Source organism: Stigmatopora argus, chromosome 18 (assembly GCF_051989625.1).
Source record: "Stigmatopora argus isolate UIUO_Sarg chromosome 18, RoL_Sarg_1.0, whole genome shotgun sequence".
Classification (NCBI taxonomy): Eukaryota; Metazoa; Chordata; class Actinopteri; order Syngnathiformes; family Syngnathidae; genus Stigmatopora; species Stigmatopora argus.
Genome location: NC_135404.1, coordinates 12040631 through 12068355, shown reverse-complemented (window position 1 = coordinate 12068355; position 27725 = coordinate 12040631). Strand labels below are relative to the sequence as shown.

The following is a 27725-nucleotide window of genomic DNA, read 5'->3' as shown; positions in this document are numbered from 1 at the left end:
TGTAGATGTGACTAATATCCCTGACTGGAAAGAGTATTTGATGAAAAAGTTGGTGGGGACCCACACGCTGCCCGTCGAGTTTTACCTGAAGGTAAACATAGTGAAATAGACATATTGCAACCACCTACTCTTTGATTAAAAAAATGTGGCCTAATACTATTTACTTATGCATGCTAGTGTTGGAGCAATAGGATAATAGTGACGATAACTCTACTAATGCCGCTGCCAAATGGTGTCAAACTCGGGTTGGTTCGCGGGCCACATTAACGTCAATGCCATTTCATGTGGGCCGGGCCATTTTAGATCTAATATCTAGATTTTTTTTTCTACATTGGATTAAAAGAACTGGATCAAAAGCCCTAAATAGTCTGTTTTTATAGATCTAAAACAATGTTTGTTTGAGCTTTTTTTTCTTAGTAATGGAAAATGTCTTTTAACCATGGTATTTTATTTCAAATGGAAACAAAATATTTTTTTAAAGTGGAAAATGGAAAATATTTGTATATATTTATTTTTAGATTTTACAAAGTGCTTTTTGAACTAAAAACACCAAAGAAAAAAAAGGGATTAAAAAACTGCAATGATTGATTTTAAAAAGGGGGAAATCAGGAAATGTAATGTACATCTATAATCATTTGAATTTGATCCTAAAACAGAAAGTCGCCACTCATGATTTACTTTCTCAGGCCACACAAAATGAGGTGGTGAGCCAAATTTGGCCCCCGGGCCGGCACTTTGACACCTGTGTTACAGTATCGGGAGCCAAATAATGCTATTGGTGCAACACAATCGTATACACAAATAGGCCATAATGTGAACAAAGTGCAACGTTAGATTTCCAACGAATTGAGGAACCTTCTTTGGTTTAGCTGTCCGAACGCATGAAGCAGCAATCTTTCAGATTGGGCATGCGTGTGGAGGTGGTCGATCCCAAACACGTCAGCCGCACCCGCAAGGCCATCATTGAAAACATCATCGGCGGGCGCTTACGGTTGTTGTACCTTGACCTGAGCGACTCACCTGAAAACATCAATGCCGATTTCTGGTGCCACCTCTCTAGTCCACTTTTGCACCCAATCGGTTGGTCCAGAAGAGTGGGCCACAACACCAAAGTACCCAGTAAGTTCTTTTCCTTTTTTTCTTGCCAGTGTTGTCACAAAACTTTTTTTTTTTCACCGTGGCTGATTAGATCAATTATTCCTTGTGTTTTGTCCGTGTTTCACAGCTGGTGAATATTCTGCCAGTGGATTGAAAGGAAATTGCAACAGTACAGATAACCTCTTTAAAAAGGTCAGCTTTAGCAAATCAACATTAAATCGGTTCGAGGAATCACATTAAAAATGTAACACTGATTACTTCTCTTTTTTCTTTTTACAGCCCAGGTACGTCTACATGGACGGAGGTTATTTCGAGGAAGGAATGAAGCTAGAGGCCATCGATCCGCTAAATCTGGGCAGCATCTGTGTGGCAACTATACACAAGGTCCAAACATTACTACTTAAAAACGGTCGCCGTAAATGAGAGCAAATATTAGAGAGAACTCATCCGTATTTTCCACGTCCCCCCTCGCAGGTGCTGTTAGACGGCTACTTGATGGTCGCCATCGATGGCGCGCCGTCACACAACGGCTGCGACCGATTCTGTTACCACGCCTCCTCTCACGCCATCCTGCCCAAGGACTTCTGTAAAAGGAACGGCATCCCTCTCACCGTGCCACCAGGTCATTTTAAACGTTCTGCGAAGCGTATTTTCTTATCACGGAATAGAAATGGGCAAAAACCAAGGATTGGTATAATGTCTTTGGCGCCTTGAGATACAGGTGGCCTGATTTAGGAGTATTTTTGAGAAGTTGTGATACCATCTTTTTATGCTGGTTTGGGAATAAGTCCAAGCAAAATAAGCCACACACCGCACGTGAAATGAAGTTAGTAAATGATTTTAAACATTTTTTTTTTTAAAATCCTGCTTGCATTTCTAACAGGTTGGGACCCGGAGACTTTTTCCTGGGAAAATTACCTGGAGGACACCGTTTCCAAAGCCGCACCGCAACATCTATTCAACACGGTAAGGAACAAATCGTGACTGGACGTTTGGTCGCCGGACGTCTGGTCGCCTGGACCCAAACAACCGGCGACCAAAAGACCGGCGACAAAACAAGGTAAAACAACACGGTCTACGCATCAATCAAAGCCAACAATGGCCATGAACAGTTTCACTGAGCCGACGTCAGTGTAGAAGAGTTTGTATGTACATCATACCTGTCAACCTCTGCTGATAACTGCCCTTATAAATGATTATGATTCCCCTTACAAACCCCCCAAAAACCTTACAAACACCGTACGACTCGTACGGTGTTTGTAAGGTTTTTGTAAGGCTGGGACGACCGCAGACCTACCGCCGTGTTTGGGAGGTTGGTGGGGATGGCACCTGCCGGACTCTAGACCGGGAACACAACGTTGCGAAAGGCAATGTGAAGACACAAAAATGATCAATAACAGGAGTAAGGGCGGCCAATATAGCAGTGAAATGTGATGTTCATTGTGTGGGTGATCTTATCGAAGTGGACCGTGGAATGAATTAGAGAATATACATATAAAGTACACCTCTACTCAGAATAACTTTCAGGTTACAAAAAAAAAGTTCTGCAACTAATTAATTTCGTAAGTAGAGGTACGATTGGATTTCAACTTCAAATATATTTTATTTTATTATTATTTTTTATCTGTATTGGCAAGGGTGAGCAAACTATTCCGCGGAGGGTGCGGGGGTGGGTGCTCTGGTTCCAAGCTCTAAAGAGGAAACCTTGGCACAACTCTGGTAGCTTACAAGTGCAATCAATGGATTGCAGTCAGGTGCGGCTGGTTTCAGCACAACCCCCGCTGCTGCAACAGTATGTCTAGGTCGGACGGCTTGTTCCAAAAACCCTGCCCCCACCCACAGTGGCCCTCGAGGAGCACTTTGCCCACTCCTGACTGACTGTTGAAGCCAGTACAAGACATTTTTCGACATATTTCAAACGTGGCCGATCAAAGCGTTGACTTTTGACCATTTTGACCCGTTGAAGAGCACCACGATGAAATTGAAGCATTGAACTGGACATGTATACGAAGACATGGCATCCCATAAGATTAGGCCTTAATTAACAGGGGCGAACAAATTATTCTGCGGTGGATGTGGGGACTTTGGTTCCAACCTCTAAAGAGGAAACCTTAGCACAAATCTTGTGCCCTACAAGTGCAATCAATGGATTGCCGTCAGGTGCTTCTCGTAGCCCAACCCCCGTAGCTGCAACAGTGTGTCCAGGTTGGATGGCTTTTTCCAAAAACCCTGCCCCCACCCACAGCAGCCCTTGAGGAGCGCTTTGCCCACCCCTGGCTGAGACTGTGGAAGCCAGTCCAAGACGTTTTTGGACATATTTCAATCAAAGCGCTGACTTTTGACCATTTTGACCCATTGAAATTGAAGCATTGCACATAGATGTGAAGACGTAGCATCCCATAACACTATGCCTTAATTAAAAGGGGTGAACAAACTATTCCGCGGAGGGTGCGGGGGTGGGGGCTTTGGCTCCAGCTTCTAAAGAGGAAAGCTTTCCACAAATTTAGTATGTCACAAGTGCAATTAGTGGATTGCAGTCAGGTGTTGCTGGTTTCAGCACAACCCCCGCTGCTGCAACAGTGTGTCTAGGTTGGATGGCTTGTTCCAAAAACCCTGCCCCCACCCACAACGGCCCTCAAGGAGCGCTTTGCCCACCCTTGGTGGAGACTGAGGAAGCCAGTCCAAGACATTTTTGACCATTTTGACCCATTGAAGAGCGCCACGATGAAATTGCAGCATTGAACTGGACATATATATATTTATGAAGACGTAGCATCCCATAACACTAGGCCTTAATTAACAGGGGTGAGCAAACTATTCAGTGGTGGGTGCGGGGGAAGTGGGCTTTGGTTCCAAACTCTAAAGAGGAAAGTTTTGCTATGTCACAAGTGCAATTAGTGGATTGCAGTCAGGTGCTTCATTTGAGCACAACCCCCGTTGGTTGAAATGCCTGTGCTGGGACGCTTGGACCTAAACCCTGCCCCCGCACTGTTTGTAAGGTTTTTTGGGGGTGTGTAAGGGGAATCATAATCATTTATAAGGGCAGTTATCGGCAGAGGTTGACAGGTATGGTACATGCGTTGTCCCTTTTAAGAAGCTACGTCCGTCAGGGTCATAGCAAGTTCTCCAACAAAAAACAATAAAAGTCCGGGAAATTTGGAGCTTTTGTTTAGCCTAATAATTACTAGGGCATTAAGTATGACTAAATAGTCATTCGCAGTTTGTATTTAGGGAATTTGAGCAACAATTTTAAATGGTAATTATCAATAACCTTCCGGGCGACCAAAGTACCGGAACAAATATCCTCTTTTAACTGGACAAATTTGATGGTCATTTTATTTGCGCATTTCTCTACCCGACTAGGACTATCCGGGTCACGGCATCTCCCCCAACATGAAACTGGAAGCGGTGGACTTGATGGAGCCGCGGCTGGTGTGCGTAGCCACGGTCAAGCGCTGCGTGGGACGCCTGCTCCTCATCCACTTTGACGGCTGGGATGACAACTACGACCAGTGGGTGGACCACGAATCCCCCGACATCTACCCCATTGGGTGGTGCGAGCTCACCAGCTACCAACTCCAGCCGCCACCTGGACTCGGTAAACGCTAAGCTAACGCTAACTTTTGAATAGACGTCCCCGAAAAAGGTCAACTTTGAATTTAATTTGGAGCTTTGCGTGTTCCAAGTGATTGAAGGCCAAGCAGCACAGGTCAAGAAACCAAAGATGCCTTTAATTGGGAAAAAAAGTAAGTTCTCCCTGTTCTCGCATTTGTTTTTTTCATACGCGGTCACGGGAATGTTCCGCATCGTCTTATTTTAGAGCGGCGGAATTCAAAAAGGCACACGGACTCTTTTCAAGTCACGGAGGAGAACGACGGCGAGGAGGACGACGACGAGGAGCGGCGACACTCGCCTTCGAACCACGCGACCGTCCAACCCCCGTTAGCGCTCAAAAGCGAACCGGAGGAGCTGGCGAGTAAGTCAACACTGGCAGATTCAGAGATTTCATGAAGTGACTTTGTTCTATCTTTCCTTAAGTCGCAGAAGTGGAAGTGAAAATGGAGGAGATGGAGATGGAAGCCCCCATCTCCAATCAAGCGCCATCATAACTCAAGAAGATGGAGCAAATACGAAAGGGGACCCCGAAAACAACATGGAGGAACTTTTCTTTAACATCAAAGACACTAATGGCGTTTGCGAAGAAAATGGAAGTTACATTGAAGGAAAAAAATTGTGTGTTATCTGTTTTTTGTTCCCTTCAGGGGCTCTTTAGGAACATGAGGTGACGCCTGGTGATTTGTTTTTGTTTTTCTTCAACTTTTGTCAGAAGAACGTATGTTTGAGAAGACACCCACAAATGGACATAAAGGAATTACAGGTGCTGGTCATTACAGGTAATCTTTCATTGTGAGCTTGTCAAATCAACTGATTATTGTGTTTGGAACTATTCTGTAAGTGGCAAAAAAGCTAGACTACTTGGAAAACAAGCCAAAAGTATTTTTTTATTGTATATGAAGGCCAAGTATTGATATAAAAACAATGACAAAAAGATGTTTGCTGCGTAAATGTTCGTTATATTTGCTGATCTCAGCCGAGGACGTCCCGCATCCATTTGTTTTCAGAAGAACAGGTTCACGCCACACTCCGTCTCTTGCTCTTCTTCGCCGCTTTCAATTTCGGACTCTGGCGAACTTGACCTCCAAGCGTCCCCCCTTGCTTAACTCGACTGAGCCGCGTCGTCTTGGCCGTTTTAGCCCGCGGAGGAGGGGGAAGCGCTTGGCCTCCCGGGCAGGCCTTGAAAACGTGCACGTCTTTGACTCTGCGACCCTTCAGCTCGGGTGGGTTGGCGCAGGTGGCGCGTACCTTCAGGTTGACTTTCTCGATCCAGCTGGACAAAGAAATAGCAATGGAGACCTGCCACGTTTTCGGACGAACGGGAGTCGAGACCTACAGGCGTAGTGGCAGCAGGGGGCAGTCACACATCAGAGGGTTACCCGCCAGGTTGATGACCTCCAAGGAGGTGAGTGGACGGAGGTCGGGCACTTCTTCCAGATGGTTGCCCTCTAGGAAAAGGCTCCTCAAGCCTGGACCCAAGCCCGCCAAGGAGCTCGGTGACATCTGTGACAGAACACAAAAGCCCGAGATGAAGCGCTTAAAGTCATCAACGTCTTTGTTACTAACGATAACGGCAAATATTTTTCCCAAATTAACATTCCATTTATGTCAACAGTGCCCATCAAGCAAAGGGTTTTCTGATTGACATAAGTATTGTATGTTGATGATGCAAGCTGAGCTGAACTGAATATTCTATGTCTTCACGTGCCCCCTCCAAAACCTGCCGAAAATACAGTAAGTGCAAAAAAAGAATCATATGAAAGTCTGTTTGCTGACTCACCTTCTCCAACCCCATGTTATCCAAATAAAGCTCTCTCAAGGTCGTTCCCAAAGGCTGGAAAGCCCGCGGTCCCACCCAGCGGATGGCGTTCCCCGACAGCCTGAGCTCCTTCAAGTTCTTCAACTCTCTCAGGGCTTCCGTAGGCACCTCCTTGAGCTGGTTCCCAGCCAGGTGGAGCGTGTCGAGGTCCGCGTTCCGCGCCAACGCCCCCGGCGACACCTTCTTCACGGCGTTCCCGCCCAGGTAGAGAGCTCGGAGGCCCTCGGCGCCGTTCAGGGAGCCGTCTTGCAGCTCGGCGATGGAGTTGTTTTCCAAATGAAGCGCCAGGAGGCCCGGGAGCAGTTTGAAAGATCCTTTGGGGAAGATGCTGAAGCTGTTCTTCTCCAGGTGCAGGTAAGTCAGCTGAGGGAGTCCTGTGGATCAAAGTCTGCCCAATTAAGGAACGGTTGGCGTTACCGTACTCCTCGTTTTTGGCTTCCAGACGGAGCCCGAACCGACCTTTAAATGCCTCGGGGCCGAGAGTGGAGATGAGATTCTCCGAGAGGTACAAGTAGACCAGGCTCTTCATGCCGCCGAACGCGCCGTCCTCCAAGTCGACGATCTTGCAGCGTTGCAGGTGCAGCGACACCACCCGCGGGACTCCGGGGAAGCTGTTGCTCGGGATGTAGTGGAAGTGATTGCCACGCAGGTCCAGGAGGCGCGTGTCGGGTGAGAAACCTCGAGGAACTTTCCCGTGGCCGCGGTTCTCGCAGGAGGAATGGTGCGTCTCGGCCTGAAGTCGGTCGGCACGGGGGAAGGTTTGCTTTGTCTTAATTGGTGACACATTAGCTCGGAGGGGTCACCCGCCTTTGTCGATACGGAAAGTGCCGCTCGGACTGTTGGGCTTACCATTCTACGGGTACGCGTTATTGCGTTCAACGAGTTCTTTTGGTACTCACCTCACAGACGCAGTTGGACGGACACTTGACTCGGCTCTCGGGCTCTCGAGTGGGCGGCGGCGCTCTCTGACTGGCCTCCTCCAACTCCGCTTTCAGCATGGCCTCCTGGCTCTGACAGCGCAGCTCCAGAGGTTGGACGGCCTGGAGGAACTCCCCGGAGAGGTGCGAAGGCCCCGCGCAAGTCCCGAGGAGCTTCACCTCGCTGGCGATGGCCCACTCCCTGCGGCACGGTCAAAAGATAGGGCGTCGGGTCCCAAGGAGGTACGTCGGCCGGGCAACCGGACCTGAGCGGACGCATGTAGCAGTTGCAGTAGATGGGGTTCCCGGTCAGTTGGAGGCGCGCCAGCTTCGGGGAGCCTTCCGAGAAAGGCTGGACGACGCGTAGCTGGTTGTGGCTCAGGTCCACGTGGACGAGGTTCGGGGATTTGGACACGGCGCTGCTGGCCAGGTCCTGCAGGGACATGTGGTCCAGGAAGAGGTGGCTCAGCTTGGCCATGGACACGGACTCCTCGCCCAGGTAAGTCATGGGGTTGTAGCTCAAATCCAGGCGGGTCACCTCCGGCAGTCTGGGTGCAAAGACGGTTCGCCACTCACAGATTTGTGTTCAAGCTCGCGGCCAAACAAATGTGGGGTGGTGTCGGGGATTGGATTATTTTGTTGGATTTTTAAGAATGTAGGTATCTGATCCGTAGCGGACCAAAAATTCAGTGGGAAGAAATATGAATCGGCATCCGATGCCCAACGTCACCTGGTCATGGTCTCGGTGGGGAAAAACTGCAGCTCGTTGTGGTCCAGACTGAGCCGGTTGAGCGTGAACAATCCGGCGAAGGCTTCAATGTCCAAGTAGTTTAGAGAATTGTGACTGAGGCGAAGCCACTTGATGTTCTGCAAACCCTGTCGGGAAGAAAGCGTGGCGCCTTTCAACGCTTTCGCCATTCTCACGTGGAGGTCCACGTCGAATTGTGTACTTGGAAAGCCATGTTGGGGATGTAGACCAGCTGGTTGTGGCTTAGCGAGAGCAGGTTGAGGAAGCCCAGCTGCGCGAACGCCCCGGGTTGGATCTCCTCCAGCCGGTTTCGCTCCATTGTCAGCTGTTTCAGCGAGGACAGACCGTCCAAAGATTCCTGTAGTCCGACGGCGTAAAAGAAATGACACGTTTTTTTCTTCTCCAATGAAGCTATAGGTTGGTTTTGTTCGGTGAAGCCACCTGGTAGAGGACGTCAATGTCGTTGCCGGCCAGATTGAGGAAGACCAGGCGGCCCAGGCCTCGGAACGCGCCTTCCTTCACCCGACGGATGCTGCAGCGCTGCAGGGACAGGTGCGTCAGGTAAGGGGTGTGTCGGAACGCTCCCGTGGGGAGTTCTTGGATGGCGTTCCCTCGGAGGTCCAGTTTGACCGTGATCTACCATGTGAGAAGAGACAAATGAGTCTTGGGAGTCCATCTACGGGGCCTAGCAAAGCACGGTGAGCGAATCCAAGCGAGTACCTCGTCCACCGTGGCGGGAACCTCGGTCAAGTTCTTGTTGACGCAGGTGACGGTGAGCTGGATCCGGTCGCACACGCACGGCTGCGGACATTTGGCAGCTCGCGTCGCCACGGCCAAGAGGAGCAAGAGCGACAGCGGTGGGACGTGGGCCTCGTGGGAAAAGAGCATCTGAAAGGACAAACGTTTGGTCAGGTACGCCACGTGGAAAGTCGTCGGGTGGTTCATTTTTTGGGGGCGCCGGTTGTGGGATTGGACCGCAGGCTGTGGACCAGGCCCAGAGTTCACTGGAATGCCCTAAAACCACATTCCCATGACGGATCAAGGCGCCCTTGATCCACAACAATAGACTGGGAAAGCTCCACCTTAGGCAATTTGGAGTCGGCTTCACTCGCCTGACTTTTTGGTGGAGAAAGTGCGGGTTGCACTCCCATGAATGTGTTGCTGTCAGACTAGCAAAAGGTGGAAAAAAATGCTTCTTACTTGTAAAATGTGAACGTTTTGGTGCTACACTCTGTTCATTTCAATACGGATTAGATCACGTGACTTTTGACAACAACCCCCTGTGACAAGCAACTCTGTTCTCCCCTACATTTTGCGTCAAGAGAGTTAAGAACCCGTTTTTTTAAGACCACGAGTTATGTTTTAATGGCTGACTTTTTACCGCTTTATAATTTCAGACATTTTACGAGAAATGGCTTCACGGAAATCGGAAAGAGGCTGCTTGCCTTGCGCGGATTCCCCTGCGAGACACCAGAAGAACTGTGCTGTTGTGGACAAAGACATCCAGTGTCTCACCTTTGCAGCTGCTGCCGTGCCAAAAAGAGATTCCACTGAAGGTGTGTGGAGAGGAAATATGAGCCCAAAGTTCAAAAAGAAAAATATATTTTCAAACACGTGTAAAATATTTCTACAAAAATCACCTCGTGAAACCAATCCGATACTTCACGCACAGAATTACCAGAAAATGTTGGCTATCAAGTTAGTTGCTTTGGTGATGAAACCTACAAGATAAAAGCAATTCATTTTAAAATGGACACTTCTAAAGCTTAAACTTCACTTTTCATGATCTGAAAACCAGCCAGAAAATGAAGAATACTGTGAAAAGCCTCAGTTTAATCCAAAATACCTACCGTAGGGTCCCAGATTCACATTTTCTGAGTAATGTCTATATTTTAACACACAATTAATTCTATGTATTTGTAGTAGCTATATGTACTATCATTTCCAAAGAGATTCCACGCGAGCTCACCTTTTTTCCGTCCAGTCGCGTCCGTCTTCTGCCTCTCACAACCTGCTACTCTATCCAAACTTTCGCTAACCAACCCCCCCCCCCCCCTTACAAAACAAACTGGGTTTATCCCCTCATTCACCAACATGCCCACACTTAACACACTCGTGCCCGACAAGCAGCAATCGGCACGAGAAATATTCTAAAATGGCAGTGGTATTACAGCAAAAGTCCAAAAATACTCTTTTCACATGAGACAAAAAAACAATGTTCATCAGAGGTTTCAGCCCAAATTTATTCCAGATTATTTCCATCATGTTTATTTACTCATTGCTCCTGTTTCAAATACTAGCGCTGTCAATAGCAACTAATGAGTTTAAAAAAGTGTTTTCCCACCATTTTTTTTATCACGTGTAGACATCCAATCTCGGTGTGAACGGCTCAGACGGGTTTTGATCGTCCGTGACGCCACCCTACGCTGGATTATGCTTTTGTTGCCATGGCAACCCGTCGGACATGTGACCAGCACTTTGTTTTTGCATCTCAGGTAAGATGTGAGTCATATCTCGTCGTCGATGGATACAGTAATCCCTCGAATACCACGGTTAATGTAGACATAATCGAAAAATCGCCAGGTACGCTCACCCCTATTATAACTTTTATTTTAATTTTTTTCCCAGTGCTGAGTCATAGTAAGAGTGGCTTCCACTTACGAGTTTCAGCATGGATTTTCACATTTTTCTGAACTAAAAAAATATATATATACGTATTAATAATTAATAGCGGGAAAAAAATCACAAAGTAGTGAATCAGCGATAATGAAGACAATAATCGAGGGATTACTGTGTATTAAAATGGTGGGAATGCCTGGAAAAATGAGGTGACTCCCTTTACGAAGCGGTTACAAAAGTGCATGTTTTTAAGAAGAAAAAAAAAAGCTGCCAGTTTATGTAAACTTTCCATCACCCATTTTGTGTCCATTTTATGAAAATAAAAATCCCTAGCATGAATGCGTACTACAGCCTTCACAAAATATACAAAGAGTGAAAAATCAACGGTCATAGATGTGAGAAGCCTTCAATTTCCCGCTGACTCTCCAATGGTTAATTGAGGAGTTTCTTCTCCAGTGCCAAGGTTAACCGGTCTAGGCTGCCGCTGCTGTGGGACTCGATGGCTTTGCGGTTTCTGGAATGTGGCACAGAAACTAGTTTACGTTTACGTCAAGGGCGGCTGCCGTCGTTGAGGTGAGCGTCCTTACTTGGACAGGATGGTGTGAAGCAGAAAGGCCTGGTCTTGGGCAAAGTGGTCCTGCTGGACGGCGTGCTCCAAACACAGGAACAGGCCCGGACTGGGAGACCGCTTCTTGTTCCTTCTTTCTCCCTGAAACGTCCACCAAGTGAACATTCAAGCGAGATGAGACCAGGCGAGGCGGTCGGCGTACCTTGAGGACTCCCACGAGCACCAGCAGCGTGGAGAAGACGGCGTAGGCCTGAAGAGCCGAAGCGGCCAGCCTTCCTAACAGCAGGTCTGCCAAGGCCGGAGATTCTCGTCACGTTTTACAAGCCCGGCGGTCTACTCCACCTCACTCACCGAAGGTCTCCAGCACGGCGGTCTTGGCCTCGGGTTCCTCGCTGTACAAAGAAGCCACTTTGATCAGGACGTCCACAGCTTGGTGTGGCTCCAAAATGTTCACCTAGCGAGAAGGATTATTATTATTATTATCGTCAAGTGGAGCCAATCAACGGCCGGTGTGACGGCGCCACCTCTGGTAATAGTTGTCTCCTCATTTCCCCCAGCTGAAGAAGCTTCCCAGTCGAAGGGCAGTCCAGAAAAGAGAAGACCTCCTCCTAACGTGACAATGGATTCCTTTCAGACCGAGACCTGATTTTCCGCATTAATCACATTTCACGGATGAAATGCTTGTTTTCATGTGACGGTTTAACTTCAATCATCAATCTCCTTCTTTTTAGGATGTTTAGCTTGGTTTTGCTATTTAATTGGCTAAACCTAGAGCTAGCCAGCTTTACTAATGGGGCAAAAAAGAAGAGGACTCCCCATATGCAAATGGAGAATTGTCCTTTTGTTCTCTTACCGGACACTGGGCTTTGGAAGGACTCTCTCCGTTTTGCATGAGGCGGTCCTCTCTTGGGTCGTCGTCACTCTCGTCGTGTTCTTCCTCCTCCTCGTCTTCCTCAGCCTCTCCCTCATCGTCACTAAAAAGAAGGAGCCCTTTTGTTGACGTTTCTACCCAAGACCCGAAGACAGGTTTTTACCTGAGGGAAGCCAGGATATCTCCTTCATGCCGGCCCTCCATGGCTTCCCTTAGATTGTCGCAGCCCTCCTCGCCCAGCCAGTTTCCTGTCACGGTCCAACGCGCTCATTACAGAAGGAATCAAGTCGGACGACCCGAATGTCCGTCTTCCGGGTCGTTTTGCGGGTGTACCGTTCAGATCCACTTTCTCCAAAAGCGGCTTGTCCGCCAGCGCCCGAGCCAAAATCAGCGCCGCCGCTTCCGTGATCTCACCGAACGACAGATTCAGCTCCTGTGAGACAACAAGTGCTGAAATCAGTTTTGGTGAAAATTTCCGTCCCGGTCAAAATGGATTGGACATCTAATGCCGTCAATGGCTGCTGGATGAGGCTGACCTTGAGAACTGGCAAGCCTTCCCTGAGGACAGCCGCCAGGGCGATGGTGCCTTCGCATCGGACCAAGCAGTCGCCAAAGTTGATGACTTGGACGTTCCTCAAGTGGCCCAAAGCCTGCGGATAATCAGGAAGTCGTTGAGTTTTTGCCTTGAGGGTTGGTGGCGCTCGCTAGCCGGCGTCCCTCACCTGCGCCATGGCCAGCGTTCCCCTCTTTGCGAAGGTGTTGTCGTTGAGGTTGAGCACGCGGAGATCTTGGTTATGCCGCATAGCCGACGCTAAAGCCGTCACGCCCGAGTGGTTGATGCCGTTTTGGGGCAGGTGGAGCTCCTCCAGGCTGCCCATTAGCTGAAATGTCATTATGAAGGAAATCAATACAAGATGCAAAAGTCCACTTCTTTGACTTTATTATTACCTGAAAAGCCCTGGCCAAAGCACTCGCTCCCTCGTTCTCCAGGCGGTTCCTCCCCGCCACAAACACCCTCAACGCCAGCGGGTTTCCCGACGCCGACGACAGTCTGTGGCACTCCGTCAGGGCTTCCGACAAGATCTACGCAGAAGACAAAGATTATTTTTTTTACCACGGCTCGGCGCCTTATTCTGGTGGTCTCCGGACTGACCTTTCCGCCCCCGATTCCCATCCCGCAGTTGTTGAGTCTCAGCTCCCTCAAGCGGTGGCAGGCGGCGCTTCTCAGCAGTTGATCGATTCCCTTTACACCATCAGGTCCAAAAGCATTGTCACTCAAATCCAGCACGGTCAGACGGGCCCCTGCCATCATCAATCCATTGCTAAGGAATTTCTGACCAACCAAAAAAAAATCCAAGAATGACATATGCAAATAAGAAATAAGTCAATCACTGAAATCTTGACTTCTCACCAGAGCCATTGGGATTTCCGAGCGTAATCTTCCAGTGAAAAGATCACTCCAATAACATCTCTTTAAAAAAAAAATATATATATTACCCTGATCTTCATTCATGGTCACATTAGTGCCGATATTGGTACCGGTACCGATACGTGTGACAATAATACAAATTTTAGGTCTTGAGATTGCATACCTGAAGCTGATCTTTGCTTTCCAGTGCCTTGGCGATGGCTCTGGCCGCCTCCACTCCCAACGTGTTCCCCTCCAAGCGCAAAGCTCTCAGATGCTGGTGGCGTTCGATCTCCTGGACCAGATCTTCCACTGGAGGTACACAAAAAGTCAACAAGTTGCCTTAGGCTGACATGAATATTTGCTGCCAGAAACCCCACCTGATTCCACGTTGTCTAGCTTCAGTCCCAAGCCTTTGTAGCTTAGCTCTCCATCTCCTAAGTGGGTTTCAGAAAGCGCGTCGACCAGCTGGGCGATGTCCTGTGAAGCCATGATGCTGAGGTAGCATCCAAAAAAACAAAAACAAGCGTAGTTTGGACACTATTTTCAGATCGAGACAGATTTTGATCCTATAAATCTGTGACAAAATCACTTTCCCGTGAATAGGTCACGTTACTCAATCGTACAATGACGATGCGTTCAATGGATTGGAAAAAAGTTAGCTACAACAAAAGCGCCTGACGATTAGCGCAATTCAAGCTAGCAGGTGGACTTCTCAACGGCCAAACTGGAACACGACGTGCTTTCTAGGTCCACATTTTCGTGAAAAACTATTCGGTGTTATGAGAAAACAACCCAATCTCGAGGAATGCAAATATAAGAAACGGGAGAGGGAGTTTACCGCTAAGAGCTCATTCGACGGAAAGAATTGAAAAAAAACCACGCCGTGCAGGTTTGAAAGAAGCGTGCCGGTTGCCAACGGTGTGACGTCACTCCTCCCGTGTTGTCTTTTTTCCCCCAAACTAACGTATTTGTGACTTTTTCACTTCAAATTTAATAATTCACATTTATTTCATCGTCATCGTATATCTGCCATATACTAGGTTTGTCAATCTTCGTTAAAAATTAATTGTCGGAATTCAGAAACAAATGTTGGCGTTCCATTATAATCTTACATTGAACGCACTTTGTCCCTTTATTTCCCTAAAATTCTAAAAATAAAAAAATAAAAAAGTCTGATTTATAGAATTAATTAACAATACGTATGTAGAAAAACGTATTCCCCGCCTCTCCTACTTTGTGACCAATGAGGTGACAGAACGCTCACATACGGCAAAAACAATACAGAATCCCACTCATCTCATTGGTCGATGTGCAGTCGCTTAATATAACAGTCCATAAATATGTTTTTTCAAATGAAAAAAACATTCGCCAATGAGGGCTATGCAAGGGTTAAACAACCATAGTTGTTGCATGAAAGAGTTATGATGAGTTAATTACTTAAACCCCTGCATACAGACAAATGACAAGTGGAAGTACGTGAATTCCCCAGCCTATATAATGACGCGACTTTGCTGCCCCCTTACGGTTGCGATTTGATCCAAACTTGTTGCCGTACTGCACTAGCAAAAACAGCTAGCACATAGGAGGCTAACAATTTAGCCAGAAGCAGTTCAGTAGCAGCTGTAGCTAAAAAAACAAACAAACTCGCGTCTGTCTACAAATCCAAGACGAGAACATCCATTTTCCAAATATGCTACCTGAATAGTGACTGCTAATTGCCTCTTTCCATCCGTCTTTATCGCCTTTAACGCTTCGTGAATTCGTGACCCGAAAAGCTTGAAACTTATCTGTGGGGTGAGTTTTGCTAAAACGAGGTTTGACTTTTCACGCTAGCCAACTTCTTGTCATTGATTTACCTCCTGTGAATTATATATAAAAAATGCATATGACTCTAGTATAAAACGGGGAAAAGAGCACATGGAGTTTAAAAGCCGAGTTAAATTTCCCTCGTTAGCTTGTAGCACAACTCGCGAGGGCAGCTCAACTATAGCCCTAATTTCCTTTTCATAGCGTCAATGTAAAACAACCAGTAGATCATTAATGTCTATCTAAACTTTGTTTAGTCCGTGCAACGTTACTATAACAAGTTTTTTTTTGTGGAATATATGTCTTTTAGCATTTCCACACTAATAACATCCGGCGTTCACAACACGTCGCAGTTTCGAAAATATCGCTTGGGGACGTTCGATGTTGTTTTTCGATGTCGTTAACCAAGCCTTTTTACACTTTTAAACTTCATCCTGCCTTTCGTAGTTGATATAATGTCATAATTTTGGTGCTGGTGACGGTAGGCCTTATAGTATGCACAGGGTAGCTGCAAAATTGACATTTAAAAAAACGTGTAACGTGAACTAGCTTTTATGTGGATTTATGTTAATATTTATTACTCGGGGTGCACCGATAATATTTATATTTGGAGACTGGCTTTGACACGGTTTTGCGTGGTAATTCCAATCCCGATACCAAGTTAAAATAACATAATTTAAATAAAACTCATCTCAATGTAAAATGACAATATACTAGCTTGGTCAGACATGGTTTTCTAGCCATAGCATAGTGTTTATAAACATTTTCTTTCAAAATAAAATTTCTGCACATTCACTTGAATGTAAAGTTATTGTAGTATAGCTTGGTTATCTCATTGGCTGCCATTGATGGAGTTTGACATCTGACGTTGGGACCAAAGAGGCAAATGGAAACTAGTTTTCAGTCTTAGTATTCCATGATGCCGACGATATTGTTTTATAATATGTAAACATTACTTTTTCCTCTGTCTCTAGAAAATGGACGCAGAAAGGCTGACGCGAAGAGAGGAAATCCAGAAAGCAATGAGTTTTATCCAGTAAGTCAACAACACTTAACAGATTTGGGCTTCTGGCTTCAAAACTCAGCTCAATTTTCTCTTGTGACATCTTTTTGCAGGTCATCATTGCCTTTTCCAGAGCCAGAGAATTACGAGGTTTGTTTATTTTTTTACCCATTAGCCATCATTTGGCTGCCGCGGCTTCATTTTCATTTGCTTTACAGGCTTTTTTGACCCAGTTGGTTTACAATCTCCTGGGCGAGGGCAACTCCTGTTACCGAGACGGCGACTCCCGTCAGGCGGCCCAGCAATACGGAGAAGGGATCAACGTCGCCCGTTACGCCCAGGCCGAGGCCCTCATCATCCCCCACGAGCTGCTGGAGAGCCTCTACGTCAACCGGGCGGCCGCCTTCTACCAAATTGTGAGGAACCTGACTTATTTTTTTCCTCTCCCGGACCGACAGCCTACGCTTGCTAACTTTTTTGCTGATTTTCTCTCCCCAGAGGGAATTCGAACGCGGCGTCCAGGACTGCGATAGCGCTCTGTTCGTGTCCGAGGGCAGTCGCAGGGCTCTCTACCGCAAGGCGCTCTGCCTGAGAGAAATGGGCCGACTCCGAGAAGCCTACGAGTGCGGCACCAAATGTTTGCTGACGGAACCGCACGTACGTAGGCCACGCCCTCTTATGTGACGTCACGGCCGATAATTTTATTTCACTCTGTATTTGTCCGATTTTCAGACCAGCACTCATTTCTTTTGCATTGTGTGTCATTGTGGCTCAAGTAAGTGGAATGTTCTGTGTTCTTTTTAGGACAAGCAGGTTTGCGAGCTCGCTCAAGAGCTGGCCAATAAGCTGGGACTCAAGGGCCGGAAAGCCTACATCAGCCAAAGCGAGTCCACCGTCGCAGAGGGGGACAATCTTGGCGAGACGTCACCCCCGTCTGGAGAGGTGCGGCGATATCGATGCTAAAACAAGCTTTTTTTTTACTATGAATATTAGTTTGGTGCTCGCTTCACTTCCTAATTGACTCTTAATTCTTTTAGATGTCGTCCAATGGAATGGAGTCCCTGGGCGACATGGGAGCAGGTAGGATGGGCGTATCCCCGTCGACATGCCTCCTAAGCTCCTCATTTTTGGGGGGCCTGGCCTATTGTTTCCTCAGCAGACATGTCCAACGCACAGTGCATCCCCGCACCCCTGGCCACGTCCATTCCGGTCAGCGACGAGCCGGCGGCCCCGACGACTTGCGCCGACCTCTCCGAGAGCCCCGGTAGCCCCGGCGGCCAGTCTCTGCCGCAGACGCCGTACTCCGTGCCCGTGTCCGAACACGTGGACGAATGCGGCGGCGTCATGAAGGATGAGCTGGACAGCATCCTGGACTGCATCCCCAAGAAAGTCAGCGAGGTGGGAGTCCCATTTGAACCGCCGCGGCCTACCGGTCGGGGTCTGCTTTCTCATTGGCTGCCGTCGAGGGGGCTCGCTAGTCAATTGACCGGAGATTGGTCATTTGCCGTCTCCCGGTCAAAACACTTTAAACAAATTGGAGCGCTACGGCAGACAGAAAAAAACATTGTTTGTCGTAAAGGGTTCTTCAAAGGCCAACACAGATTTTAATTTTTTTTTTAAAGTAAATAAAATATATTTGTAGTTGCATACCTGTCAACCTCTGCCGATAACTGCCTTACAAACCCCCCAAAAAACTTACAAACACCGTATGGTGTTTGTAAGGTTTTTTGGGGGTTTGTAAGGGGAATCATAATCATTTATAAGGGCAGTTATCGGCAGAGGTTGACAGGTATGTAGTTGATAGAATAGTACAGGGGTGCGGGGGCAGGGTTTGGGTCCAAGTGTTCCAGCACAGGCATTTCAACCAACGGGGGTTGTGCTCAAACGAAGCACCTGACTGCAATCCACTAATTGCACTTGTGACATAGCAAAACTTTCCTCTTTAGAGTTTGGAACCAAAGCCCACTTCCCCCGCAACCACCACTGAATAGTTTGCTCACCCCTATTAATTAAGGCCTAGTGTTATGGGATTCTACGTCTTCATATATATATATATATATATATATATGTCCAGTTCAATGCTTCAATTTTATCGTGGCGCTCTTCAATGGGTCAAAATGGTCAAAAACGTCTTGGACTGGCTTCCTCAGTCTCCACCAAGGGTGGGCAAAGCGCTCCTTGAGGGCCGTTGTGGGTGGGGGCAGGGTTTTTGGAACAAGCCATCCAACCTAGACACACTGTTGCAGCAGTGGGGGTTGTGCTGAAACCAGCAACACCTGACTGCAATCCACTAATTGCACTTGTGACATACTAAATTTGTGGAAAGCTTTCCTCTTTAGAGGTTGGAACCAAAGCCCCCACCCCTGCACCCTCCGCAGAATAGTTTGTTCACCCCTTTTAATTAAGGCATAGTGTTATGGGATGCTACGTCTTCACATCTATGTGCAATGCTTCAATTTCAATGGGTCAAAATGGTCAAAAGTCAGCGCTTTGATTGAAATATGTCCAAAAATGTCTTGGACTGGCTTCCACAGTCTTAGCCAGGGGTGGGCAAAGCGCTCCTCAAGGGCTGCTGTGGGTGGGGGCAGGGTTTTTGGAAAAAGCCATCCAACCTGGACACACTGTTGCAGCTACGGGGGTTGGGCTACGAGAAGCACCTGACGGCAATCCATTGATTGCACTTGTAGGGCACAAGATTTGTGCCAAGGTTTCCTCTTTAGAGGTTGGAACCAAAGCCCCCACACCCACCACGGAATAATTTGTTCGCCCCTGTTAATTAAGGCCTAATCTTATGGGATGCTATGTCTTCATATATATGTCAAGTGCAATGCTTCAATTTCATCGTGGCGCTCTTCAACGGGTCAAAATGGTCAAAAGTCAACGCTTTGATCGGCCACGTTTGAAATATGTCCAAAAATGTCTTGTACTGGCTTCAACAGTCAGTCAGGAGTGGGCAAAGTGCTCCTCGAGGGCCACTGTGGGTGGGGGCAGGGTTTTTAGAACAAGCCATCCAACCTAGACATACTGTTGCAGCAGTGGGGGTTGTGCTGAAACCAGCAACACCTGACTGCAATCCACTAATTGCACTTGTGACATACTAAATTTGTGGAAAGCTTTCCTCTTTAGAGGTTGGAACCAAAGCCCCCACCCCTGCACCCTCCGCAGAATAGTTTGTTCACCCCTTTTAATTAAGGCATAGTGTTATGGGATGCTACGTCTTCACATCTATGTGCAATGCTTCAATTTCAATGGGTCAAAATGGTCAAAAGTCAGCGCTTTGATTGAAATATGTCCAAAAACGTCTTGGACTGGCTTCCACAGTCTCAGCCAGGGGTGGGCAAAGCGCTCCTCAAGGGCTGCTGTGGGTGGGGGCAGGGTTTTTGGAAAAAGCCATCCAACTTGGACACACTGTTGCAGCTACGGGGGTTGGGCTACGAGAAGCACCTGACGGCAATCCATTGATTGCACTTGTAGGGCACAAGATTTGTGCCAAGGTTTCCTCTTTAGAGGTTGGAACCAAAGCCCCCACACCCACCACGGAATAATTTGTTCGCCCCTGTTAATTAAGGCCTAATCTTATGGGATGCTATGTCTTCATATATATGTCAAGTGCAATGCTTCAATTTCATCGTGGCGCTCTTCAACGGGTCAAAATGGTCAAAAGTCAACGCTTTGATCGGCCACGTTTGAAATATGTCCAAAAATGTCTTTTACTGGCTTCAACAGTCAGTCAGGAGTGGGCAAAGTGCTCCTCGAGGGCCACTGTGGGTGGGGGCAGGGTTTTTGGAACAAGCCGTCCGACCTAGACATACTGTTGCAGCAGCGGGGGTTGGGCTGAAACCAGCCGCACCTGACTGCAATCCATTGATTGCACTTGTAAGATACTAGAGTTGTGCCAAGGTTTCCTCTTTAGAGCTTGGAACCAGAGCACCCACCCCCGCACCCTCCGCGGAATAGTTTGCTCACCCTTGCCAATACAGATAAAAATAATAATAAAATAAAATATATTTGAAGTTGAAATACAATCGTACCTCTACTTACGAAATTAATTAGTTGCAGAACTTTTTTTTGTAACCTGAAAGTTATTCTGAGTAGAGGTGTACTTTATATGTATATTCTCTAATTCATTCCACGGTCCACTTCGATAAGATCACCCACACAATGAACATCACATTTCACTGCTATATTGGCCGCCCTTACTCCTGTTATTGATCATTTTTGTGTCTTCACATTGCCATTCGCAACGTTGTGTTCCCGGTCTAGAGTCCGGCAGGTGCCATCCCCACTAACCTCCCAAACACGGCGGTGGGTCTGCGGTCGTCCCAGCTGGCCCCCACCTTCTTTGGCACCTCCCTGAGCGGCATCCCCCCCCTGGAGCCTTACCCGCCGCTGGCTCAGCGAGACCAGGGTTCCTCCACCCAAGCGCAGGACGCTCTGGGAGGCTTCTCCAGCGGATCCGCGGACGGAGAAGCCAAGGCCGGCTCGCTTTCCGGCGGCCTGGACTCTTTGTCCGAGTACACTCTCCCTGGTGAGCCAACGTTTTCGCGCCATGGAATCGCTTTTAAATGAATGATCAAAAGTCTTTTGCTATTAGCTCCACGCTAACCCGACGGTGGAACGTCACTCTTTGTGCTTTGACAGGTGGACGAGTGTGTCACAGCTTCATCCCCGGGATGCGAAATCACAACTCTGTTCAAGCGGTGAGTGCAATCTTTTTTATCTTAGCGCCAGCATTTCCTCGATAAAGCAATTAACCTCACAAATTGGTCATCGGCCCGCAAAACAACACTAAAATGAATTGAAACCATTTATTAGCAAGCTTTGAAAGTATGCGACAGAGCCAAAAACGCACCACCACTGTCAGATATTTAAAAAAAAACATACACACACACAAACGCCTGAACTGAAACAATACTGTTAAATATGCAGATGCCACCTTAGTTTACAAAATCTTCCACTGCAAGATTTGGCACCAAAAAATTCAAACATCAACAAGGGCTGGCTCTAGAGGTGACTGTGTAGTTCCCTTCAAAAAGAGTGCTAAATTAGCCAAAGCATCTTCTCTCTTCATACCTGGATGTCGATAACAATTAGCATTTTCATTAACATGAATACAAGTATATGTTTATCGTGTAAGAATTTGCCCGAATTTCTTAATGATGTCCCGCTCCGACAGAATGGGCCGGGAGGAACAAACCTTTCCATGCTGTCTCGGAATCCTCTGGCTGCCACACACGAATTCCGCCAAGCCTGCCACGCATGTTACAGCCGAATAGGTTGGAGCCTTTTTCGTTTTGTTTAACACGTTTACAGTCTTTTGGAGTTTTATTAAGACACACTTGGCTTGCAGGTCCACGAGTCATGGACTACAAATACCAGCCAGAAGCGGCACACCGATGCAAGAGGGATGTCCTGCTGTGTCGCCTCAAAAACACAGACGACCCCACTTGGAAAAGGATTCGGCCTCGTCCCGCCCGGAATAACTTCTTGGGGGCATTTGTACTCTGTAAAGGTGAGCCTTTAAGTTTTTTTGGAACATTTTGTACATGGGTAGTAACAATAAATCGATCCCAGTGGGTTATCATTTGCCCCTCCCAGTTAAAATGGACGTCAAGCACTAAAGATGAACACATGGCGACCAATTGGTTCCCTTATTAATGATTGCAATTCCTCTTATTAATCTATGTAAGCAAAAAAAAACCACAAATGCAAGCGCCGTATATTTACTCACATAGGGCGCAATCTGTATGCACTAAATTCAAAATCCTGTAGATGTCACTGTATGACGCTGACAGCTTGACTCTCTGGGTACATTGCTTGGCGACACATTATATTTATAAAGTGAAAAGGCGGACTGACACGCGTGCACATATCATGCTTTAAGCATGAAAATATTAGCAGTGGGCGATGACGTTTTTATGTCTGCTACCAGTGACCGAGACAATCCGGATTAGAGCCCAAATGGGTAAAACCAGATCGCTTTTATAAAAAAAACTCCTGTACAAAAATGGTTATACGGTGAACACAATTTGAAAAAGGTATAAAATACGGGAAAACCGGTATGGGAACATTTGCAGAAGCGATGGATGTCTATCGATGAGGAGAGGTCAGAGATGAGGAGTTGTCTGTTGTGCATTCTTCTAACATCATCATCATCTTCTGCTTTTTGCAGAGGTGCAGGAACGCCAGGAGTGCCAATACGGTGAAAACTGCACTTTTGCATACTGCCAGGAGGAAATCGACGTGTGGACGCAAGAAAGGAAGGGCGCGCTGAGCCGAGAGCTGCTCTTCGACCCCCTGGGGAGCACGGAGAGGCGTGCACTGAGTGTCACCAAACTGCTCCAGCTCCACATGGGCATGTTCATGTTCCTCTGTGAGGTGAGAAGTTCTTCCTCGCTTTCGGGAATAGAGTCCCGGCCCCGCGACTCACTGGCCCCGTTCCCCTTCCAGGAATGTTTCGACAGCAAGCCGCGCATGATAAGCAAACGCAGCAAAGAAAACTTGGCCGTGTGTTCCAACATCACGGCCAGACATCCTTTCGACGACAACAAGTGAGTGAGGCCAACAACGCGGGGTGCTCGATCGCACTCCCGAGATGACACGGGGGGGGCCCGTCCGCTCCGCTCGCAGGTGCCTGGTCCACGTGGTGCGCTCGGCCAACGTGCGCTACAGTAAGGTGCGGCCGCTCCACCCCCTCTGCCAGTTTGACGTGTGTCGCCACGAGGTTCGCTACGGCTGCCAGCGCGAGGACAGTTGTTCTTTTGCGCACTCTGTCATCGAACTCAAGTGTTGGGTACTCCAACAAGACACTGGTCAGTGGGGATTCGAAATAGGACCTTGGTCATGGACCCAATTGAATAATTCATGTTGTATTGGAGCCATAAATAATAAATTGTTTTTTTTTTGTCAGGCATTACCCATGAGGAGATGGTGCAGGAGTCCAAAAGACATTGGCAGAGACTCGAGCAGAATGCACACAAGCAGCAAAAGGTAGGCTACAAACACTACAATGCACTTTTGCAGACTAAAAATTGCATTTTGTTTTTTTATCGTTTGGCTTGGCCTATGACGTGTCTATAAAAATGAACTAAATACACATTCATTTGTTCCCACCTTCTGAAAAAAAAAACAAATGCTCGTATCTCAAAATTGTCTCTTAACTCAAGGCGAATATTTGCTTGGAATTTTCCTCGTATCTCAAATTTCTCAACCTTGGGGCGCTCGTATGTCAAGGCATTACTGTATATGAATCAAACACAGGCTTCGTGATTCTCTTTTAATTGTACGCTTTTGTTTCTGAATGTTGGCATTTATATAGAATAGACTTATAAAGGGAGTATTTATTGTATTTTTTGCCAACTCTTCATAGACAATTTAAACTACACAGTCTCCCCCAAAAAGGGTCTTTATTTATTTTTTGGTCTCGACTAGCACCATTTATTCATAGCGTCCGGATTGTCTTTGTATCCTATCCCAGCCCCTCCACATTCCCCACCCGACCTGCAGCGGCATGCCCGTCAGCGCGCTGGGACTCGGATCGGGCGGCGTGGGAGACTGCCTCGGCGGCGTGGCGCCGTCGGCCGGAGCGCTGGGAGGCGGCGGCGGGCGCGGCCGTCCCCTCAACCTGAAAATGAAGTTCGTGTGCGGCCAGTGCTGGAGAGAGGGACAAGTCAACGAGCCCGACAAGAACCTCAAGTACTGCACCGCCAAAGCGCGCCACAGGTGAGGGCCGGAACGCCGTCCGTCCCCCGAATAAAGGCGTCCACGTGACGTGACGCGACGCTTGTGACTGCCAGCTGGACCAAAGAGCGCCGAGTCTTGCTGGTCAAGTCGTTTGAGAAAAAAAAGTGGGTTGTGGTCCGGCCTCTCCCCTTCTCCCGCACCTATCCGCAGCAATATGACGTAAGTGCTAACGTAGCCTAGCGGATCCATTCGGATATTTTGAACACGATTCATGGCTATGGCGTAGATTGGGGGGAAAAAAATCCCAGGGAAAACCTGAAAACAAACTCCACTTGAATATATTCTTTAGCATCCTCATTAGCATCCTTATTTGCAGCAAAGTGTTTAGAGGCGACTAGCGTAAGCCCTAACCGACAAACAAGGAAAATAAATATTCAGATTTCTGTAGTCATCGAAAAGCAGGCCGATTATCTTTGCCATCAAAAAAAAAAATTACGATTATATAGTGTTCAAAAAATCCAATACAAATATTTTGTTTCCGAAGCACCAAAGCTAATATGCTATGCTCAGTGTAATATAGCTTGACCCTAAAATAATCTGTGACTATTGATAGAAGTGTCATTGTGGAAAAAAAACTTTTCTCCAGATGTGCGTGCACGTGATGAAGCAGAAAAAGTGCCACTACATCGGCAACTGCTCGTTTGCTCACAGCCTGGAGGAGAGGGACGTGTGGACGTACATGAAAAACAACAGCCGTAAGCAATTGTGTTTTTGTCGGATCCTTTCGCCGCCCGGCCGCTCCTTCGAGCTCCTCCCCTTTTGTCTCGTCCTCCTCCAGTGCGAGACATGCAGCAAATGTACGAACTGTGGCTGCAGCTGACCAATCAGAGCCGACGCACCGAGAGCACGGCGGCCAGTCCGCCCCCGGAGGACAAGCAGGTCACCATCACGGCGGACTACAACGAGAGCATGGTGGGTAATTAGTTAGCCACTCTCTCCCACTTCAAACAGTAATGACTCATCAGGAGAAAATTAATAACTAGCCTTCATTAGATGTTGCACTCAAGAAGGTCATCTTGATGTTTGTTTATCCTCTTTATTCTAGCGTTCTTGATTTTCATGTTCAGAACACATTTGGCATACACGCCAAATTTGGGTTGAAGAGCCTCTTTTGAAAGAGCAGCAATTAGAATAACGCTGCTTGTAAAATAATGAATCAAATCAATGTCTGTTTATTATTTCAGACAGGTCAAAGGTTGTCCGACGGCGACGAACTCTGAGACCCGGCCGAAACGGAGCGACCGACGAGAAGAATCCCGTCCGTCCTCTGGCCGAAGTAAACCCGACACGCAAACATACCCGCACGCACATCCACACGCGTAAGCCGCAAATCTCAATCAATCGACACCATTAGCCATCATGAAATACAAAAAAAATGCTCCACCAGACACCGTTTGTTTTTGGTTTGTGTTTCTTTTTCTATTTTTCTTTTTTCTTTTAAAATCCGGCAGCATCAAAAGCAATTTTTGAACGAGAGCGCTGGCCGCAATTCTGACATTTTTGCTTGGCAATAAAGGAAACTCCCCCTCGAATGAAAGGGGCTAGCATGCTAAAAGTTGACCTTTTCAATGCAATAGTGCCAAAAAAAACATGCTTTTGTGCTGTTAGAGGACTAATTAAGACCTACAGAAGCATTTTTTTATAGTAGGGTCTGGTGGACACGTTTAAATGAAACAGCAGCGCCACCAAATCCCACCGACTCGTCCAGTTTTTGTTTTCAGCGGGAGTCGGACCTCCTCGTTATATCGTCTGCCATATTGGTAGGGCACTTTGAATGTAACGCCTGAACGGGCCTTTAAAACGAGGAAATTGATCAATACGTAAGAAAAATGCGCTGTTGTTAACGCAAGTGTATTTCCATTTCGAAAACCATCAGCTGAAGTCGTTTAGTTCTGCTAAAAACAACAACATCTTAACAGTTAAATGGGGGAGGCGGGGCTAAAATGGCATATATGGTCCTTATATGAAATCATAACCTATGTCAATTCTGCCCGTGTTATATTAACAATTAGCATCATAAGCTACGAAGGCTAAATGAATTTGGATGAAGGAATCTATTGTGTTGGAATATGAAATCTAATTTAGACCCAAAAAGGCAAGTTGACATATTTTCAATCTTATTTCCAAACATCCAGCGTCGGATATCCAAACACTTTTTTTTGTTTATTTTTTTTATTTTTTAAATGTGCCTGTGAACAAGACACACAAACACGAGCAGGATTATCTGCCGGCCATCTCATCAAAGCCTTTAATGCAAACAACAATACACAAACACACACACAAACACACACACACACCTATTTACATATAATGCTATACTACTAATAATCGATAACTTAGCAATCAAGCTTAATAAATATGTAACCGGAAAAGTGTATTGATCTCATAGAACGTTCTCTTATCGGAGTATTGCTATATGACATGTATCGCTAAACTAGATGACGATAGTGATTTAAGAAAACCTTATTCTTTTTTTTAAAATGTTATTCCTATTTTTTTTTATTCCCCTTTTCCGTGGGTCGATCCAGACGAATGTGCGAATTGTAAACGAAAGAAAGCGCTAAACGGAATGCCTCTGGAATAGACCGCGATTACTACTACCCTTAGTATTATGAATATGATAATAATTGCTATGGACTATTTCTCTCCTATATGCTATTGATGATATGTACTTTTATTGCAACGTATACCTATATATGTATCCATGTATAAATACGATAGCGGTTAATACGCGGCAAAATGGACGTCCTAATGCTAGTAGAATCTTTGTAAAGCGAAAGGAGGATTGTTAAAGATGCAGTGAGTCTTTTGCTCGCCATTTTTACGAATCGGGTGGACTGGTAGGCAAAGACGCTTATATACGCCTGCATAGCGCCATATTTGATATCGTGCATCTATAAAGATAATACCCTTAAAGTATAATCCTGCTTACTATATACAGTATACTATATGATACCTGTTAACCTATTATAATATTTAAGCACCCTGGTATGGTAGTTTGCATAGTTGATGATGGAGCTATGTTTTTTTTTTTTTGCTTGGTTAACTGGTTCGGGCAGATAAAACCACACCTTCCATTTTTTTTTGTTCATTTTATTCAATTTATGTACTGATCATGGTATTGTACTGAAATTTCATCTGGCCGTTTTTGCCATTTTCCAAGACTCACAGTACAAACATACAAAGTTTGACGCCATTTGTGTAAGCAAACACCCCTTGTCATACCTTAATTTGATTTTTTTTTTTTTTGTACAAACCCATCGGCCCAAGTTAAATCATGTCAATCTGTTATTTGATTTTTTTTTTTGCAAATTGGAAAAATGAAACCAGGGTTATAGGTAAGGAAGTGGACAAGCAACACCTTTTTTGTACCTTATTTTTATTATTCTACATTGGTTTCTTTGTTTTTGTTCTATTGACTTTTTCTTTCCTCCCTGGTTGGAAGTTGAATTCTCAAGTGGACCAAATCTCTTGAAAGCATTTAATAAACTCTTTTAGTAAAATAAA

General features: G+C 46.6%; 4 protein-coding genes across 23 annotated transcripts in view; 2 read left to right on the top strand and 2 right to left on the bottom strand.

Moving 5' to 3' along the window:
* Positions 1-6684, top strand: part of l3mbtl2 (L3MBTL histone methyl-lysine binding protein 2) — a 10478-nt gene extending 3794 nt beyond the window's left edge. For 8 of the 11 annotated variants that reach the window (XM_077625118.1, XM_077625116.1, XM_077625124.1 and 5 more), the window contains 10 exons: positions 6-91; positions 870-1119; positions 1226-1290; positions 1378-1482; positions 1573-1720; positions 1982-2064; positions 4462-4696; positions 4785-4844; positions 4919-5074; positions 5137-5651. In XM_077625118.1, the coding sequence (XP_077481244.1) occupies positions 6-91; positions 870-1119; positions 1226-1290; positions 1378-1482; positions 1573-1720; positions 1982-2064; positions 4462-4696; positions 4785-4844; positions 4919-5074; positions 5137-5207 (1259 nt within the window). In that variant the 3' untranslated portion in view covers positions 5208-5651. Of the gene's footprint in view, positions 1-5; positions 92-869; positions 1120-1225; positions 1291-1377; positions 1483-1572; positions 1721-1981; positions 2065-4461; positions 4697-4784; positions 4845-4918; positions 5075-5136; positions 5652-5720; positions 6448-6523 lie in introns of those variants that run through there. The other 3 variants (XR_013306013.1, XR_013306011.1, XR_013306012.1) reach the window with 3 other exon arrangements.
* Positions 5581-10194, bottom strand: chadlb (chondroadherin-like b). The gene is made up of 11 exons (XM_077625115.1): positions 10167-10194; positions 8918-9085; positions 8639-8833; positions 8400-8555; positions 8180-8325; positions 7716-7997; positions 7432-7651; positions 6992-7265; positions 6494-6906; positions 6050-6216; positions 5581-5986 (listed from the first exon to the last, which is right to left on the bottom strand). The coding sequence occupies exons 2-11, from the start codon at positions 9083-9085 to the stop codon at positions 5731-5733; spliced, it is 2277 nt and encodes a 758-aa protein (XP_077481241.1). The 5' UTR covers positions 10167-10194; the 3' UTR covers positions 5581-5730.
* zc3h7bb (zinc finger CCCH-type containing 7Bb) lies at positions 6803-27725 on the top strand. 9 transcript variants are annotated; one of them, XM_077625106.1, is made up of 30 exons: positions 6803-6886; positions 6975-7037; positions 7102-7253; positions 7439-7692; positions 7763-7948; positions 8609-8895; positions 8964-9109; positions 9595-9753; positions 10563-10692; positions 13872-13981; positions 16447-16508; positions 16589-16625; positions 16694-16891; positions 16974-17132; positions 17280-17417; positions 17513-17555; positions 17632-17873; positions 20739-21003; positions 21117-21175; positions 21652-21751; positions 21826-21987; positions 22648-22853; positions 22926-23026; positions 23106-23287; positions 23386-23465; positions 23953-24197; positions 24272-24377; positions 24805-24913; positions 24997-25130; positions 25403-27725. In XM_077625106.1, exons 11-30 carry the CDS (start codon positions 16450-16452, stop codon positions 25436-25438), a joined length of 2661 nt encoding a protein of 886 aa, XP_077481232.1. In that variant the 5' UTR covers positions 6803-6886; positions 6975-7037; positions 7102-7253; positions 7439-7692; positions 7763-7948; positions 8609-8895; positions 8964-9109; positions 9595-9753; positions 10563-10692; positions 13872-13981; positions 16447-16449; the 3' UTR covers positions 25439-27725. The 9 variants fall into 9 exon arrangements, with proteins under 9 accessions (XP_077481232.1, XP_077481236.1, XP_077481234.1 ...); XM_077625110.1 differs by having other exon boundaries at positions 7102-7692; positions 8609-8758; positions 8849-8895; XM_077625108.1 differs by having other exon boundaries at positions 7102-7692; positions 8609-8758; positions 8846-8895.
* On the bottom strand, positions 10420-14646 carry rangap1b (Ran GTPase activating protein 1b). Of its 2 annotated transcripts, XM_077625126.1 has the most exons (16): positions 14505-14646; positions 14044-14159; positions 13848-13975; positions 13667-13726; positions 13409-13588; positions 13204-13338; positions 12978-13136; positions 12792-12905; positions 12589-12688; positions 12419-12503; positions 12238-12358; positions 11909-11992; positions 11736-11838; positions 11587-11672; positions 11404-11525; positions 10420-11330 (listed from the first exon to the last, which is right to left on the bottom strand). In XM_077625126.1, exons 2-16 carry the CDS (start codon positions 14153-14155, stop codon positions 11249-11251), a joined length of 1671 nt encoding a protein of 556 aa, XP_077481252.1. In that variant the 5' UTR covers positions 14156-14159; positions 14505-14646; the 3' UTR covers positions 10420-11248. The 2 variants fall into 2 exon arrangements, with proteins under 2 accessions (XP_077481252.1, XP_077481251.1); XM_077625125.1 differs by having other exon boundaries at positions 14044-14585.